This window comes from Bubalus kerabau, chromosome 8 (genome assembly GCF_029407905.1).
Source record: "Bubalus kerabau isolate K-KA32 ecotype Philippines breed swamp buffalo chromosome 8, PCC_UOA_SB_1v2, whole genome shotgun sequence".
NCBI classification, from domain to species: domain Eukaryota; kingdom Metazoa; phylum Chordata; class Mammalia; order Artiodactyla; family Bovidae; genus Bubalus; species Bubalus kerabau.
The window spans coordinates 102,016,087-102,035,465 of record NC_073631.1 but is presented as its reverse complement, the minus strand read 5'-3'; the positions used below and the strand labels follow the sequence as shown (position 1 = coordinate 102,035,465).

The 19,379-nt window shown below is 38.7% G+C and overlaps 1 protein-coding gene across 1 annotated transcript in view; it reads right to left on the bottom strand.

Moving 5' to 3' along the window:
* AGBL3 (AGBL carboxypeptidase 3) overlaps positions 1-19,169 on the bottom strand; it is a 113,406-nt gene extending 94,237 nt beyond the window's left edge. Inside the window, exons 1-4 of the mRNA XM_055590982.1 lie at positions 18,715-19,169; positions 17,673-17,780; positions 16,749-16,809; positions 1,757-1,942 (exon numbers count right to left, since the gene is read on the bottom strand). Of these exons, the coding sequence (XP_055446957.1) occupies positions 1,757-1,942; positions 16,749-16,809; positions 17,673-17,735 (310 nt within the window). The 5' untranslated portion in view covers positions 17,736-17,780; positions 18,715-19,169. The remainder of the gene's footprint in view (positions 1-1,756; positions 1,943-16,748; positions 16,810-17,672; positions 17,781-18,714) is intronic.
* Between the last annotated feature and the right edge of the window lie 210 nt (positions 19,170-19,379).

Sequence of the window (19,379 nt, the reverse complement as noted above, 5' to 3'; positions counted from 1 at the left end):
CTTTCCCAAACCAGGGATCAAACCCAGGTCTCCCACATTGCAGGCAGGTTCTTTACCAGTTGAGCCACAAGGGATTAACCCTTATCAAATATGTTTTGCAAATATTTTTCCTCATTCCACAAACTGCCTTTTCACGATTTTGATTATTTCCTTTGTGTGCAGAAGCTTTTTAGTTTGATGTATATTTCCATTTGTTTCTTTTTGCTTTTGTTGCCTGTGTTTTTCCTGTCATACCCATGATATCACTGCCAAGAACAATGTCATGAAGCTTCCCCCTTGTTTTTTTTCTAGCAGTTTTACAGTTTCAGACCTTAAGTTCGTCTTTAGTCTGTTTTAAGTTGATTTTTTATAAGATAAAGTCCCAATTTCATTCCTTTGCATGTTGACATCCAATTTTCTCAACATTTTTAAACAGACTATCTCTCCCCCATTGTGGATTTTTGGTACTCTTGTTAAATATCAGTTGGCATATATGCATGGATTTATTTCTGGAGTCTGAATCTGCCTGCCAATGCCGGAGACCCAAGTTTGATCCCTGGGTGGGGAAGATCCCCTGGAGGAAGGAAATGGCAATCCACTCCAGTATTCTTGCCTGGGAAATCCCATGGACAGAAGAGCCTGACAGGCTATAGTCCATGGGGTCGCAAAGAGTTGGACATGACTTAGTGACTAAACAACAGTTCTGTTCCATAGGCCTATATTTGTGTCCTTATGCCAGTGACATACTGTTTTTGTTACTGTAGTTTTTTGGTAATATATTTTGAAATCAGAATGTGTGATGTCTCCAGCTTTGTTCTGCTTTCTCAAGACTGATATGACTATTTGTGGCCTTTTGTGGTTCCATCTGAATTTAGAGTTGTTTATTATTTCTATTAAAAAATACCATTGTAAAAATTTGATAAAGATTGCATTGTCAACATCAAAAATCTTTAGAGAATTGTAAATCAAAGCCACAGTGAGACATCATCGTATACATGTTAGGATGGTATGGAGAAATGGAGTATTTTCTGCCCTATCAATACACAATGATGTCACAGCGAGGAACTAAGGATGTGAGTAATCAAATTGTAGGATGCTGGCCCCAGACAGCTGAGATGCATATGAAAGGAATGATTTCAATAAGCCCAGACTTAGAAAAAGATTTCAATATGAAAATGATTTCACTAAGCCCATACATAGAAAAGCACTAAATTTCTTGAGATAATCTGGTTTTCCTTAATTAACAATAATCTTTTGATGTTCAGACTACCTGCCCCTTGCTGCAAACTTCTGTATAACCAGACTCCTCCCCCTGCCGCCTTGGAACAGCTGTCTCAGGGTTACTAGAGATGCCATCTCCCCAGCTTGAAGTCCTAAAAAATTCCCACCAAATAAAACATAACTCTCACCTTCTAGGTTGTGACTACTTTTTTAAGTTGACGATGGCTATTATCCAAAAACCAAAAGACAGTGTTGATGAGGATGTGGAAAAAATGGAATTGAAAAGTAAGTATAAATATAGACTGGATTTCAAAGACTTCACATTAAAAAATGTAAAATATTTTAAATATATTTGGAATAAATAAAATATATTTTGAAGTCGATTTCACTTTATCTTTTTAAATGTAACTACTAAAAAATTAAAAATTATATACATGGTTTGTGTTATATTTTTGCTGGAACATACTGTTTAGTACCAAGAGTGTTTTTACTGAAGTCAAGTTTGGCACAATAAGTCTGCCAATGTTTGAATCCCCAAAACTTGCTAAGAACATACCAATATGTTCGATTTTTTCATCAATGACCTCACAGTGGTATGGCCACCGTGTTGGGCTCAGCGGACCAGAAGATGAGACACCATATAAATCTCGTGGTTTACGAAGACGTGGCACCCATCTCCCTAGCTGATATTCCAACAGTATCTGTGTAGTCCGGGGGAAAAATGGGTCACTAATAGAGTCAGCTGAAAAAGGATTCAAATACAATCATGAGTGATAAGAAGAATAAACCCCAATTCCTATAATTATTTTACATAGTCTATTTTTTCTAATAACATTAATTTATGAATACTTGTGGATATTGTTATAAAATGTTATATTTCATGGCATTAAAAAAAAGATTAATGAAATTTTAAAATAATTTTCATAATAACTAGAAAATATCTGTTGACCTTATATACTATTAATTTATGCTAAATTCTTACTGCTACTCCAAAAATACTTGTTTCTTACGATTTTTCTAGCAAACTGTCTATGGCTAAGCCTTCTTAAACTTAATCAAACTGAGGCTGAAACATTTGTCTAATGCATTAAAAGACACACACTGACCTTTATTCCTGACCACCTACTAGAACTATATTCTCAGAGCTTGCTAGTGAACTCTGAGATACAAGTTCTCAATTCTCATTTCAGGGTCACTATGTGATATAACCCCAGGAACATATTTGCATAAAGTACAATGGGCTTGTTCCAAGTAGGTAATGCAGTGGCCATCTTTCTATGGGATAATTATGGACCATCAATGTGATGTTGATAATCATCCCTCTTTAAGCTCTGTTCCCTTGTTTTTTTAATGATGCTATACTTCCTAGTTTTCTTCTGTTTTCCACATACTTGGTTCTCCATTTTGTCTCACGGACTCCTTTGCTCTTTCACCTCTGAAATGTGGGTTTTTAGATTTAATTCTTGGCTATTTTTTCTACGACAGCAGATATACCAATGGCAACCCACTCCAGTATTCTTGCCTGGAGGATCCTGTGGACAGAGGAACCTGGTGGGCTGCCATCTATGGGGTCACACAGAGTTGGACACAACTGAAGCGACTTAGCAGCAGCAGCAGCAGATATACCAATTGGACTAAGAGTCAGACAAACTGAGTTCTATTCTACCACTCTGTTTTTATATGATTTTGGTTGGCCAATGCAGCCTCTTTGAACATAAATCTTACTATATGCAAATAAGGGATAATATTACCTTCCCTTGCTACTTCTCAGGACTTTTACTTGGATCCATTTACCCAACAGTTATTAATCATCTAGCATTCCATTGTGTGAACAGACGACATTTTGTCTAATTTACAGTATGACTCAAAAATGACAAGGTAGCTATTTATGAGTTAGAAAATAAAATTAGATTTGTACCTCTCACTATTTTGTAAATTCATATAGAAATTATATATAAAAATTCAAACAAGTAGGTAAAAGGACTTAGAGGAAATTTAGAAGATTATATTCATGATCTTGGCATAGAGAAGGTCTTTGTAGCTTTTAAACAGATATAAAAATAAAGAGCCATAAATAAGTAACAATAAACTTAACATCAAAATAATTCTAAGTAACAGAAACAACGTAAACAAAGTTAACAAAGAATCATTATGAATGGGCAATTCATAATAAGGTAGAATATAAATAATCAAGCATAGGAAACAATTCTCAATTTCTGTAGCAATCAAGAAAATGTTAGCTAAATAGTGAGTTACTGTCTTTCTTCCAACAGATAGGCAAAATTTTAAAGAGAAAAATGTGGGGGAAGAAGTCTGCAAAATAGTACTATAAATTTTCTATAAGTATGGGTATAGGTATGTATACAAATGAAAAGAAAAAGGTCTAGAAGGGTACATGCCAAACTGAGAACAGTGGTTATCTCAAAAAGGAAGATCTGTTTTAGGATGGTGGTGAAAATGATCAAATAAAGAGATAAAAACCTTATCTTCAATTTCAGAATATCTCTGATATGTGAATATTTAGAAAAAATATTTTAATGTATATTTGAAAGTGCTCTAAAACAGTGTAAAAATTTTAAAAATCAAGTATACATCAAGATGGTCATATACATGTACATTTGCAAATGAATGACTTTATTATAGAAACTCTTCACACAGGCATACTTCATTTTACATAAGGATGTATTTCCAGAACATAATGTTTAGGAAAATTAAAATTTGAATCATATTATAGTTGCATTTAAAGGACTAATTATTTAAAGAAACGTCAAGGTGGACTTTTCTGGCATTCCAGTGGTTAAGACTATGCTCCCAATGCAGGGGGCATAATTTGGATCCCTGGTCAGGGAACTAAGATCCTGCATGCCACCACACAGCATGGACAAAAAAAAAAAAAAATGCAATGTCAAGGTAAATTCTTATGTTAGGTGAAGTCCTGTATAACGACCACTTTCATTTAGTTAATATAAAAATCAAACAAACCTTAAAAGTTTGAACTTCAGGGGAAGATCAAGATGACAAAGTAGGACCATGAGGTGCTCACCCCTCCCAACAAATACATTTAAGAAAACCTCCATGTGGCACAATTCTCAGAGAAAACTAACTGGAAACTGGCAGAAGGTCTCCTATACAACTAAAGCAGCAATAAAGACCTTCATGTAACCCAGTAAGACAGATAAAAAGGGCACCAAGTCAGGTAGGACTTGTGCCTCTGAGAGGGATCTGTAAGGAAGAGAATGCTGCATGTGCAGACCCTTACCCTGGGGAGGGAGCAGACACTCACAATCAGGGCTTCCCAGTCCTGGGTCCTGCACAAGGAGACAAGCCCCCTTGCCTGCTGGGAAATCCACTGAGACAGAGAAAAGGGCTGGAGGAACCTAGACTCTACCTGTGAGGGGTGCACATGAGTTGGTTGACAGGGTGGAGAGAGCCGTGCACTGGCAGCTGCTGCCTTGCTGCACTTCCCAAACCGAAGGGGTGAGCACCCTGTCCCCACTCACTCCATACCACAACCTGGCATCAGATAAGGGCAAAGATTTCATCTAACTACACAGAATCAGACCAGGGTGCCTGGGTGTGATGCTGGCAGAGCTGTGAAGAGCACTGTTAGTGTGTACACACCAGGCAGTGCCACAAGAATGTGTGAAGCAGCTAAGTGCTAAACCTTGGGTACACAGGCCGTGGTCAAGAATATGCCACAACTTGTTTCCCAGTGACTGTGCTCGGGCTCTGTCCACCCCACACTGCAGCTCAGCGCCAGATGCGGGACAGACAGGTCCAGGGAGAGATGTGCCACAGAGGTGGCCCAGGCCACAAGGCAGCAGCACAGCCTCCTCAATTCCTGCAGCCACAACGTCCATGTCCTCAGCCCCAGTCCACTCCACACCACAGCCCTGTACTGTATCTGGGACAAACACAATGGACAAAGGGATATGACTTTGAGCTGCTTCTGAGAGGAACTGTGGATACTTACACAAGTGATGCACAGGTGCATTGTGACCACAGAAGCACACCTGCTTCAGCAATCACCTCCTTTGGGAAGGGGCATACACTCAATGGACGCTTATCCGACCCAACCCTCAGGACTTCTATTCCCAAAACCGGGGAGCAGACAGAACCCAACGAGGCAATGACAACCACAAAGAAAGAGGAAACCCTAGCCTACATGGAGCACAGCCTCTAGACACTACGAAACCAATCACACCTCTTCACTTATCAAGGGGTCAAGTGACCAAGCTCCAAGTTCAAAAAGGAAGTTATAAAAATGGTAAAGAAATTAAGAAAGATTATCATTAGAAATGCAAATCACCGGAACAAGGAACTACACTACAAAGATGAACCAATTAAAATTAGCTAATTCAACTGCCAAGATGAAAGCCAATCCAGAAGCAATGAATAGCAGACTAAGTGCCACCAAAGAATGAACAAGTGATTTGGAAGGTGGAATAACGGAAATTACTCATTCAGAACAGGAGCAAGTGTGTGTTAGTCACTCAGTAGTGTTCAACTCTTTGTGACCCCCTGGTCTGTCTCTGGAATTCTCTAGGCAAGAATACTGGAGTGGGTTGCCATTCCCTTCTTCAGGAGATCTTTCTGACCCAGGGACCAAACCCGGGTCTCCTGCATTGCAGGCAGATTCTTTACCATCTGGGCTAGAATAGCAGACAGAAAGACAAAAAAAAAAAAAAAAAGCAACATACAAGACTTAATGGAATAATATAAACAGTGCCAACCTATGTATAAAAGGGGCTCCAGAAAGAGAAGAGGAAAGGGGATCAAAAATGTATTTGAAGAAATTATGGCTGAAACTTCCTGAAATCTAGAGGAGGAAGCAGATATTCAAGTGCAGGAAGCACCAAGGGTTCCAAACAAGAGGAACACAAACAGATCTATATCAAGACATATTATAATTAAAGCAGCAAAAGTTAGAGACAAAGAGAAGATTCTAAAGGCAAGAAGGGAAAAATAGTCAGTTACAAGGGAACCCCCATAAGGTTAATTTCTCTGCAGAAACTGTGCAGGTCAGAAGGGAGTGGCATGATATAGCCAAAGTCCTGAAAGAGAAAATCCTGTAACCTGGGATACTCCACCAGCAAGATTATCATTTAGAATAGATGGAGAGAGAAATGATTTCTCAGACAAGCAAAAACTAAAAGAATACAGCATCACTAAGTCTAAACTAAAAGGACTTCTGGGAGGGAGGAGGGTTCAGGATGGGAAGACATGTATACCTGTGGCGGATTCATTTTGATATTTGGCAAAACTAACACAATTTTGTAAAGTTTAAAAATAAAATAAAATTTAAAAAAATTAAAAAAAAATAAAAAAAAGAAAGGACTTCTCTGATAGAAAAGAAGCAAGTATCTATAGGACGGGGAAAATCACAACAGGAAAGGCAAATATACACAAGGACTGAAGATCACTTAACTAAGCCAGTACATAAACTAAAAACAATCCAAAAATCCTGCAAAATCTATTATAACTATAATTAATGCTAAAAGGATAAGCATGAGGATATAAAACACAACATCAGAATCATAAAATGCTGGCAAGAGAGTATAAAAATTTAGCTCCTTTAGACTGTGTTTAAACTTGTACGGGGATTCCCTGGTGGCGAAGATGGTAGAGCCTGCCTACAATGTGGGAGACTTGAGTTCGATCCCTGGGTCAGGAAGATACCCTGGAGAAGGAAATGGCAACCTGCTTCAGTATTCCTGCCTGGAAAATCCCATGAACGGAGGAGCCTGGAGGGCTACAGTCCATAGGATTGCAGAGTCGGACATGACTGAAGCAACTTGCTTTCTTCTTCTTTCTTTCTTTAAACTTGTATGACTATCAGTTTAACATGACATTCCAAAACCTATGGGATGCAGCAAAAGCTGTTCTAGAGGGAAGTTTACAGCAATACAGTCTTACTTCAGAAAACAATAAAAATCTCAAACAACCTAACCTCACACCTAAAGCAACTAGAGAAACAAGAACAAACAAAACCCAATGTTAGTAGAAGAAATCATAAAGATCAGAGCAGAAATAAATGAATCAGAGACACAGAAAACAACAGAGAAGGTCAATAAAACTAAAAGCTAGATCTTTGAAAAGATAAACAAAATTGTTAAATCTTTAGCCAGACTAATCAAGAAAAAAAGGAGGGCTCAAATCAATAAAATTAGAAATGAAAAAGGAGATGTCACAATAGACACTACAGAAATACAAAGGTACATAAGAGACTACGACAAACAACTATATGCCAATACAACAGACAACCTAGAAGAAAGGGACAAAATTCTTAGAAAGGTACAACCTTCCAAGACTGAACCAGGAAGAAACAGAAAATATAAATAGACCAATCACAAGTACTGAAATTGAAACAGTGATTAAAAAACTTCCAACAAACAAAAGTCCAAGAGCAGATGACTTCCATTATTTTTAGGCAAATTCTATCAAACATTTAGAAAAGTTAACACCTATCCTTCTGAAACTCTTTCAAAAAATTCCAGAGGAAGGAACACTCCCAAGCTCATTCTATGAGACCACCATCACTCTGATACCAAGACCAGACATAGACACCACACACACCCACCCACACACAGCCCTCACACACAAAATTACAGGCCAATATTACTGAGGAACACATATGTGAAAATCTTCAACAAAATACTAGCAATCCAAATCTAACAATATATTAAAAGGATCATACACCATGATTTATGCCAGGAATGCAAAAATTCTTCAATATCTGCAATTCTTCACACTGTAATAATGCAGTGTGATACACCACATTAACAAACTCAAGAATAAAATCTCAATAGAAGCAGAAAAAGTGTCTGACAAAATTTAAAAAAAAAATTAACAGCCATTTATTATAAAAAAAAAAAACTCTCCAGAAAGTGGGCATAGACTGAATTTACCTCAATATAATAAAGGCCTCTGTAACAAACCCACAGCTAACATCATTCTCAAGGGTGAAAAGCTAAAGGCATTCCCTCTAAGATCAGGCACAAGGCAAGGATGTTCAGTGCTGCCACTTTTATTCAACATAGTTTTGGGAGTCCTAGTCATGGCAATCCAAGAAGAAAAAATAAATAAATAAAAAGGAGCCCAAATTGGGAAAGAAGTAGTAAGACCGTCACTGTTTGCAGATAACATGATGCTATACATAGAAAATCCTAAAGATGCTACCAGAAAAGTACTAGAGCTCAATGAATTTGGTAAAGTTGCAGTATACAAAATTAACACACAGAAATATCTTGCAGAAATTCCTATACACTAACAATGAAAGAGAAATTAACAAAACAATTCCATTTACCATCACATCAAAAATAATAACCTACCAAAGAAGACAAAAGACCTGTACTCTGAAAATAATTAATATTAGACACTTATGAAAGAAACAGAAGATGACACAAATAGATGGAAAGATATATGATGTTTTTGGATCAGAAGGATCAATATTGTCAAAATGACTATACTACCCAAGGCAATCTACAGATTCAGTGCAATCTCTATCAAATTACCAATGGAGTTTTTCACAGAACTAGAAAAAAACTTTTTTCAGTTTCTATGTAAACACAAAAGACCCCAAATAGCCAAAGCAATCCTGAGAAAGAAAAATGGAGGTAGAGGAATCAGGCTCCCTGACTTCAGACTATACTACAAATCAGTATGGTACTGGAACAAAACACTGATGCAGGGAAAGACTGAAGGTAATACAAGAAAGGGACAACAGAGGATGAGATGGTTAGATAGCATCACTGACCCAATGGACATGAAATATGAGCAAACTCGGGGAGATAGTGGAGGACAGAGGAGCCTGGCATGCTACAGTCTATGAGGTCACAAAGCTTCAGACATGACTTAGTGACTGAACAACAACTGGCACAAAAATAAACATGTGTATCAATGGAAAAAGACAGAAAACCCAGAAATGAGCCCCTACCCTTATGGTCAATTAATCTATGACAAAGGAGGCAAGAATATACAATAGAGAAAAGACAATCTCTTCAATAAGTTGTGCTGGGAAAACCGGACAGCTACATGTAAAAGAATGAAATTAGCAAGTTCTCTTAATACCATACACAAAAATAAATTCAAAATAGATCTTCCTGACCCAGGAAGTCTCCTGCAATAGAGAACCTGGGTCTCCTGCAATACAGTCAAGATTCTTTACGGTCTGGGCTGCCAAGGAAATCCATAATTTATGTGATTATATGCCATGAAATTAAAAGACACTTACTCCTTGGAAGGAAAGTTATGACCAACCTAGATCGCATATTCAAAAGCAGAGACATTACTTTGCCAACAAAGGTCCATCTAGTCAAGGCTATGGTTTTTCCTGTGGTCATGTATAAATGTGAGAGTTGGACTGTGAAGAAAGCTGAGCACCGAAGAATTGATGCTTTTGAACCATGGTGTTGGAGAAGACTGGTGGGGACTCTTGAGAGTCCCTCGGACTTCAAGGAGATCCAACCAGTCCATTCTAAAGGAGATTAGCCCTGGGATTTCTTTGGAAGGAATGATGCTAAAGCTGAAACTCCAGTACTTTGGCCACGTCATGGGAAGAGTTGACTCATTGGAAAAGACTCTGATGCTGGGAGGGATTGGGGGCAGGAGGAGAAGGGGACGACAGAGGATGAGATGGCTGGATGGCATCACCGACTCGATGGACTAAGTCTGAGTGAACTCTGGGAGTTGGTGATGGACAGGGAGGCCTGGCGTGCTGTAATTCATGGGGTGGCAAAGAGTCGGACATGACTGAGCAACTGAACTGAACTGATGTTAAAGAGAGATGTTAGAATTACAGAAACTCCCTGCACTGATTATTTGCTTACTCGTCTAAGACAGCAGGGATGAGCTGCTTCTTTATTCTGTAGTAAACATGGGACTGTTTTCATTTCTTGATTCTTCTGTTAATCTCCGTCAGTTTTTGGATCACAGGAAACTATGTTCAGGCCTCTGAGATTGGGCTCCCCCTGACTCAAGAAGCAGGCTTGGTGGGCTGCAGAGGCATGATGGAGGCGTTCACTTCCTCTTTCCTGTGCCCTAATCACTCAGACATGATTCTGGCTTAAGCTTCGAGCCTTTATTCTACACCACAAACAATCCCCCATATATTAAAACACATCACTCTCTTTGCGGACAGTGTCTCTTGAGTCTGGGCCAGTCTTCCCAGGGGGTGGAGGGATACCCACACTTCTAGGGGTATCCTGAAGTTTCTATCAGAAAGGTCTGCTTAGCATCTTGCATTCTGGCAATGGAGAGCTTCAGCCTCCAGCCTCATTTCAGCTATCAGTCGTGTCTGACTCTTTGTGACCCCATGGACTGCAGCAGCACACCAGGCTTCGCTGTCCTTTACCAACTCACGGAGCTTGCTCAAACTCATGTCCATTGCGTCAGTGATGCCATCCAACCACCTCATCCTCTGTCATACCCTTCTCCTCCAGCCTTCAATCTTTCCCAGCATCAGTCTTTTTCCAATGAGTCAGCTCTTTGCATCAGGTGGCCAAAGTATTGGAGTTTCAGCTTCAGCATCAGTCCTTCCAATGAATATTTAGGATTGATTTCCTTTAGGATTGACTGGTTGGATCTCCTTGCAGGCCAAAGGACTCTCAAAAGTCTTCTCCAACACCACAGTTCAACAGCATCAATTCTTTAGCACTCAGCTTTCTTTACAGGCCAACACTCACATCCATATGTGACTACTGGAAAAACCATGGCTTTGACTAGATGGACCTTTGTTGGCAAAGTAATGTCTCTGCTTTTGAATATATTATCAAGATTGGTCATAACTTTACTTCCAAGGAGCAAGCGTCATTTAATTTCATGGTTACAGCCACCATCTGGAGTGATTTTGGAGCCCAAAAAAATAAAGTCAGCCACTGTTTCCCCATCTATTTCCCATGAAGTGATGGGACAATATGCCATGATCTTAGTTTTCTGAATGTGGAGTTTTAAGGCAACTTTTTCACTCTCTTCTTTCACTTTCATCAAGAGGCTTTTTAGTTCTTCCTCACTTTCTGCCATAAGTGTGGTGCCATCTGCATATCTGAGGTTATTGATATTTCTCCCGGAAATCTTGAACCATCTTGTGCTTCATCCAGCCCAGCATTTTGTAAGATATACTCCACATATAAGTTAAATAAGCAGGGTGACAATATACAGCCTTGAAGCACTCCTTTCCTGATCTGGAACCAGTCTGTTGTTCAATGTCCAGTTCTAACTGATGCTTCTTGACCTACATACAGGTTCCTCAGGAGACAGGTCAGGTGGTCTGGTATCTCCATCTCTTTAGGAATCTTTCTATAGTTTGTTGTGATCCACACAGTCAAAGGCTTTGGTGTAGTCAGTAAAGCAGAAGTAGATGTTTTTCTGGAACTCTCTTGCTTTTTTGATGATCCAGTGGATGTTGGCAATTTGATCTCCGGTTCCTCTGCTTTTTCTAAATCCAGCTTGAACATCTGGAAGTTCACAGTCCACGTACTGTTGGAGCCTCACTTGGAGAATTTTAAGCATTACTTTGCTAGCGTGTGAGATAAGGGCAATTGTGCAGTAGTTTGAACATTCTTTGGCATTGCCTTTCTTTGGGATTGGAATGAAAACTGACCTTTTCCATTCCTGTGGCCACTGCTGAGTTTTTCAAATTTGCTGGCATATTGAGTGCAGCACTTTTACAGAATCATCTTTTAGGATTTGAAATAGCTTAACTGGAATTCCATCACCTCTACTAGCTTTGTTTGTGGTGATGCTTCCTAAGGTCCACTTGACTTCACATTCCAGGATGTCTGGCTCTAGGTGAATGATCACACCATTATGGTTATCTGGGTCATGAAGATCTTTTTTGTATAGTTCTTCTGTGTATTTTTGTCAGCTGTTCTTAATATCTTCTGCCTCTGTTAGGTCCATACCATTTCTGTCCTTTACTGTGACCATCTTTGCATGAAATGTTCCCTTGGTATCACTAATTTTCTTGAAGAGATAAAAAACTAAAAATAGAACCACCATATGATCAAGCATCCCTTCATGGATCACAGGCCTTGTCCTGAAGAAGGAGCCTGAATAACTCAAAGAAGTTATGAGCCATGCGGTGCAGGGCCACCCAATACAGATGGGTCATAGTGGAGAGTTCTGACAAAACATGGTCCACTAGAGGACAGAATGACAAACCACTCCATCCAGTATTCTTGCCCAGAGAAACCCATGGACAGTATGAAAAGGCAAAAAGCTATGACCCTGGAAGGTGAGCCTGTCAGGTTGAGAGGTGTCCATTATACTACTGGAGAAGAGCCGAGGGCAATTACTAATAGCTCCAGAAAGAATGAAGCAGCAGGCTAAAGCAGAAACAACACTCAGCTGTGGATGTGTCTGATGGTGAAAGTAAAGTCCTATGCTGTAAAGAACAATATTGCATAGGAATATGGAATATTAGGTCCACAAATCAAGGTAAATTGAACATGGTGAAGAAGGAGATGGCAAGAGTGAAGATCAACATCTTAGGAATCAGTAAACTAAAATGGATGGGAAGGAGTGAACTTAATTCAGGTGACCATTATGTCTACTACTGTGGGCAAGAGTCCCTTAGAAAAAATGGAGCAGAAAAGTAAGGAGAGATAAGGCGGCCTTAAATGAACACTGCAAGAAAGTAGAGGAAAACAATAGAATGGGAAAGACTTAGAGAGCTCTTCAAGAAAACTGGAGATATCAAGGGAACATTTCATGCAAGGACAGCACAATAAACGACAGAAATGGCAAGGACCTAACAGCAGCAGAAGATATTAAGAAGAGGTGGCAAGAATACACAGAAGAACTATACAAAAAAATGTCTTAATGACCCAGGTAACCATGATGGTGTGGTCACTCACTCACCTAAAGCCAGACATCCTGGAATGTGAAGTCTAGTGGGCCCTAGGAAGCATTACCATGAACAAAGCTAGTGGAGATGATGGAATTCCAGCTAAGCTATTTAAAATCCTAAAAGATGATGCTGTTAAAGAGCTGCATTCAATATGTCAGCATTTTTAGAAGACTCAGCAGTGGCCAAAGGGCTGGAAAAGGTCAGTTTTCATTCCAATTCCAAAGAAGGGCAGTACCAAAGAATGTTCAAACTACTGCACAATTAGTGCTCATTTCACATGCTAGTAAGATTATGCTCAAAATCCTTCAAGCTAGGCTTCAGCAGTACACGAACTGAGAACTTCCAGATGTACAAGCTGGGTTTTGAAGAGGCAGAGGAACCAGAGATCAAACTGCCAACATTCACTGGATCATAAAGAAAGCAAGGGAATTCCAGAAAAACATCTACTTCCACTTCATTGATTACGCTAAAGCCATTGACTGTGTAGATAACAATAAACTGGAAAATTCTTAAAGAGATGGGAATACCAGATCACCTTACCTGTCTCCTGAGAAATTTGTATGAGGGTCCAGAAGCAACAGTTAGAACCTTACATGGAATGACTGATTGGTTCAAAATTGGGAAAGGAGTAGGATAAGGCTGTATATTATCACCCTGTTTATTTAACTTATATGTGCCAGTGGTACAGAACCTGCCTGCCAATGCAGGAGACTGTAAGAGATGTGAGTTTCATCCCTGGGTCAGGAAGATCTGGATAAGAGCATGGCAACCCATTCCAGCATTCTTGCGTGAATCCCATGGACAGAGGAACCTGGCGGGCTACAGTCCACAGGGTTGCAAAGAGTTAGACACAACTGAAGTGACTTAGCACACATGATTTAGCACGCACACATGCAGAGTACATCATGCAAAATGCCAGGTTGGATGAATCACAAGCTGGAATCAAGAATGACAGAAGAAATATTAACAACCTCAGATATGCAGATGATACTACTTTAATAGCAGAAAGTACAGAGGAAATAAAGAGCCTCTTGATAAGGGTGAAAGAGGAGAGTGAAAAAGCTGGCTTAAAACTCAACATTCAGAAAACTGAGATCATGGCATCCAGTCCCATCACTTCATGGCAAATTGAAGGGGAAAAGTGGAAACACTGACAGATTTTATTTTCTTGGGCTCCAAGATCACTATGGATAGTGACTACAGCCATGAAATTAAAAGACTTGCTCCTTGGATGGAAAGTTATGACAAACCTAGACAGTGTATTAAAAAGCAAAGACATCACTTTGCCCTCAAAGGTCCATCTAGTCAAAGCTATGGTTTTTCCAGTAGTCAATATGGATGTGAGAGTTGGACCATAAGAAAGCTGAGTGTCGAAGAACTACTGATGCTTTTAAATTGTATTAGAAAAGAGTTTTGAGAATCCATTTAACCGCAAGATCAAGCCAGTCAATCCTAAAGGAAATCAACCCTAAATATTCATTGGAAGGACTGAAGCTGAAGCGCCAATAATTTGGCTTCCTGATGCAGAGTCAACCCACTGGAAAAGACTTTGATGCTGGGAAAGACTGAATGCAAAAGAAGTGGGTGGCAGAGGATGACATGGTTAGATAGCATCATCAACTCAATGGACATGAATCTGAACAAACTCTGGGAGGTAGCGAAGGACAAGGAAGCCTGGCGGGCTTTAGTCCATGGGGTCACAAAGAGGTGGACTTAGTAACTGAACTTAGTAACTGAACAACAACAACATCATGATCTGGCAATTCCACTCCTGGGCATATATGCAGAAAAGACCATAATTCGAAAAGATAATGCACCCCAATGTTCATTTCAGTACTATTTACAATAGCCAAGACATGGAAGCAACCTAAACGTCCATCCACAGAGGAATGGATAAGATGTGGTACATATATACAATGGAATATCACTCAGCTATAAAAAAGAAAAAATTAATGTCATTTGTAGCAACATGGATGGACCTAGATATTATTATACTAAGTGATATAAGTCAGACAAAGACAAATATCATATGTATCACCAATATATGGAATATAATTTTTAAAAATGATACAAACGAACTTATTTATGAAACAGAAATAGACTGATAGATTTTGAAAACAAACATGGTAATCACAGGGGAAATGTTGTGGGGGAGGGATAAATAAGAAACTTGCGGTTACATACAGACCGCATCACATGTAAGATAGATAACCAGCAAGGACCTACAGTATAACACAAGGAATTCTACTCAATATTCTGTAATAAACTTTATGAGAAAAGGATCTGAAAAAGAAATGAATATACGTATATGTATTAATGAATCACTTTGTTGCACAACTGATACTAACACAACACTGTAAATCGACCATATTCCAATAAAATTTAAAAACAAACAAAAAGAACCCCAAACAATCTAGTCAAAAAATGAACAGTTAAATAGACATTTTTCCAAAGAAGACACAGATGGCCAACAGGCACAGGAAAAGATGCTCACCACTGATAATATTAGAGAAATGTAAATCAAAAGAACAATGAGGTTATCACCTAACACAGGTCAGAATGACTATCAAAAAGTCTGCAAAGAATAAAGCTGGAGAGGGTGTGGAGAAAAGGGAATGCTTAAACACTGTTGGTAGGAATGTAAATTGGTGTAGCCACTATGGAAAACAGTATGGAAGTTTCTTAAAAAGCTAAAAATAGAACTGCCATATGATCCAGCAATCCCATTCCTGGGATTTATATCCAGAAATAACTAAAACTCTAATTCAGAAAGAGACATGCATTCCAATGTTCATAGCAGCACTATTTACAATAGCCTAGACTTGGAAGTTACCCAAGTCCCCATCAATAGATGACTGATTTAAGATGTATTGTGTGTGTGTGTGTGTATATATATATATATATATATATATATAAAATAAAATATTACTCAGCCATAAAAATGAATGGGATATGGCCATTTGCAACAATATGGACCTCAAAAATACATGAATGGAACTTGAGAACATTATACCTGTATGTATGTAAGCCCAAGTTCCTTATTTATCCCTCCCCCACATTTCTCCTGTGGTAAACATGTTTGTTTTAGAAATTCTATCAGTCTATTTCTGTTTTGTAAATAAGCTCATTTGTATCATTTTTTAAAATACCTGTGAAGTTAGACAGAGGAAGACAAACTTCAATATGGTTTATATGTAGAATCTAAAAAACAATACAAATGAATCTATATACAAAATAGAAACAGATTCATAGACATAGAAAACAAATTTATGGTTATCGCAGGGGAAAGGAAGGGGGAGGGATAAATTAGGAGTATGGGATTAACAACCTACTACACATAAAATAGATAAAAACAAGGCTTTACTGAATAACATAGGCAATTACATTATCTTCTAATAACTTATAATGGAAAATAATGTGAAAAACTATATATATTATATATATATATATAATATATATAACTGAGTCACTTTTTCGTATACCTGAAACTAACAGAATACTGTAAATCTCCTATACTGCAATTAAAAAAAAATGCTCAAACTCCAAAATACTCTTATTAAAAATACATCTCTCCTTACCAATAACAGAATAATAATTCATGTGTTATTCACTCTGACTTTTTTTTCTAGCTTTCTCTCATTTTTCATCTACTTAAGGTCTTATCAGAAAGAGAAGGGAGAATATATGAATAATTTCAAACCTGTCAGAAGTGCACACTGATGGATGTCTTCATTTACAAACTTCATAAAGGTATCCTCATCCTAAAACAAGAGAATTTAAAAATATTTCTATTTTAAAAACAGCTTTTCAATCCAGAAATATTTTACATCTTAATGCTTAGAACTGAATGTGTCTTTAATCTTTAATAAATGAAAAAATTAAAGGGTTATTATCAGCTGTTGGTCTCAAAGTACCCAACACTTTGAACATCCTGAAACAAAGTTTTCATCTTTTATTTCTCTTCTTCCACAAGGCAAGGCCATATTAATGATTGTAGAGAAGAAATAGTTTAAAGATTCTTGTTAAACCTGGCAAAACAATTCAAATTCAATATAAAATTAACCAGAAAAATGGAAGAAAGACAAGAAACTCAGAAAGCCGCGGACTTAATGGGTTATACCTCATTTGGGGAGTTTATTTTGGGACCTTAACTCACATAGATAATTTATACTTTACTAAAATGTGAAGGGAATTTCTTAGAAATATGTGCTGGAACCAGAAGAAATATTTTTAACTACTGCTAAACTATTTTGTTTAGAAAGAGAAACTACTGTTTCTCCCCTCCCCGCTTTCATCCTCTATGTACTTTTGCTACATCACTGCCCCAGGAAACCTATTATGGTGACACAGGATAGGTTTAGAAATTGGAGGTCGCACTCTTTAGATAACTCAGAGAAGTCTTACCCAAAATACTTTCTCAAAAAAACCTCAATATAGATTCCCTTTTATATAGGGCATACTGCACACAGTAACAGCTTTGCTTTCAATCAATTTATTTCCCAACTTCAGTGACAAGTGATTTAAGTATCCAACTGATTGTTAGTCAATTGAATTTATAACATTTTTACTGGGAACTCGTGTTTTATAACCAGTTTTAAGTAGGATATAGTTGAGAAAAACATACTGATTCATCTTCATCACTGATTGTTCTGTCTGAATAGTCTTCCTTTTCTGAATCTTCTGACATCTTTTCCAATATCTGGCTTGAAATTTCTTTTATTATGTAGGTTGGCTATAAAACAATTTGTAAGGAACTTATTTGGTAGTTTTCTTTTTAAGCACACATTAAATGTTTACCCCCAAATATATTCAATTTAATTAATAGTGACAAAAGGTGCCTCTATAAAGTAAATTAGGACACAGCTAATTAAGCCTTTAATTTCAAAGATTTAAATAATTTTCTATTTTTATTAGAGACAAAAATTACAAAAGAAAAAACAAGTAAATAATTTAATTGAAAAAGGAATTTCCAGGGTACACAGCCAAATCATTTACATCCTCTATTTACAATTAAATACCATACAGCGATAGAAATTCAGAATGAGCCCGAGGCATTAAAAAAAATCATGAATCAAAGAAAATTTACAGTTACTGATTCAGGCATTGAGTTTCAATAATATAGTTAATATTTTTTCTGCGTAATTTTTCAAATGAAAATAGGCTTTTATTCTCTGTATTTTGGTTGATATTCTATAGATACTGTCTGTTCTAAGTATTCGGTTGTAAGTCTTACTGGAATTTCAATCGTTATCAGACGGCTGAATTGACAACGACCATTAATCCTCCCTATGCGAGTATTCTCTTAAACGGTGAAGACAATGAAATAATAGAAATTGCTTGTCAAGAGTTTACTATTTTTGAGAGACTAAAGGAATTTACTAATTTTGAAACTACTGATTTACGGTCTTTCTACAAAAAGGGTTTTAGAGCGTGGACTACATAAAGACGCTCTTTTCAACAAAGTGTTTTAGAGCGTGGACTATATAAAGCCCAAGCTCCATAGCGGAAAAACTACTAATACAACAGAAAAGTCTGTCTTATGGGTGATTCCTTCAGTAGTAAGAGACTAAAGGTTCCGTTTGGGGACCGCAACTCCAATTTTGGAAAACCAGACTGGTATAAATTTTGGTTCTGTCTTTTTAGGTGAAAATAAGAGGCGCACCAACCTGCTGCAGGGTAAAACCTGAGCGACAGGGACGCCACAGACACAGGCAGATAAGGGGCGCTCCCTCCGCGCGCGCGCTTCTACCTCAGAAGCGACACTGCCGGCACCGCCCCGCCCAGTCGTGCGGGGGCCCTTCCGCGGGCAGGAACAACTTCCTCGGCTGGAAGGACAGTGAAGCCACAATTCCCGGGGGGCCCAAGTGTTCCTCCCACACTTACTTCGCGACCCAGCAGTACGGGAAAGGGCACATTCTCTGGGGCGCTATCTTTCCCCTTAGGGACTGTCCCCCTCGGCACTTCCCTGTCCCGTCGCGGCCACCTCCCCCTCGCCCCGAGTTTCCCGGCCAGGTCAGTCGTCCCGCGGCCCGGCCAACCGCCTCTTCCGTGCCGGGAGCCGCAGTTCTGCCCCAGACGCCAACAGCCCCGACACTGGATAAACCTCTACTGCAGTTGAGCAGCCCCCGCCACGCCCTTCACCTCGTGGCGCGCCGCACTCGTTACCAGGGCAACGGGGTCACCCTCGCGAGACCTCGGGCAGACTTAGCTACGCTGCATTTCAGCTGAAGTAAAGGGAAAGCTCAACTGGAATTCCATCACCTCCACTAGCTTTGTTCGTAGTGATGCTTTCTAAGGCCCACTTGACTTCACATTCCAGGATGTCTGGCTC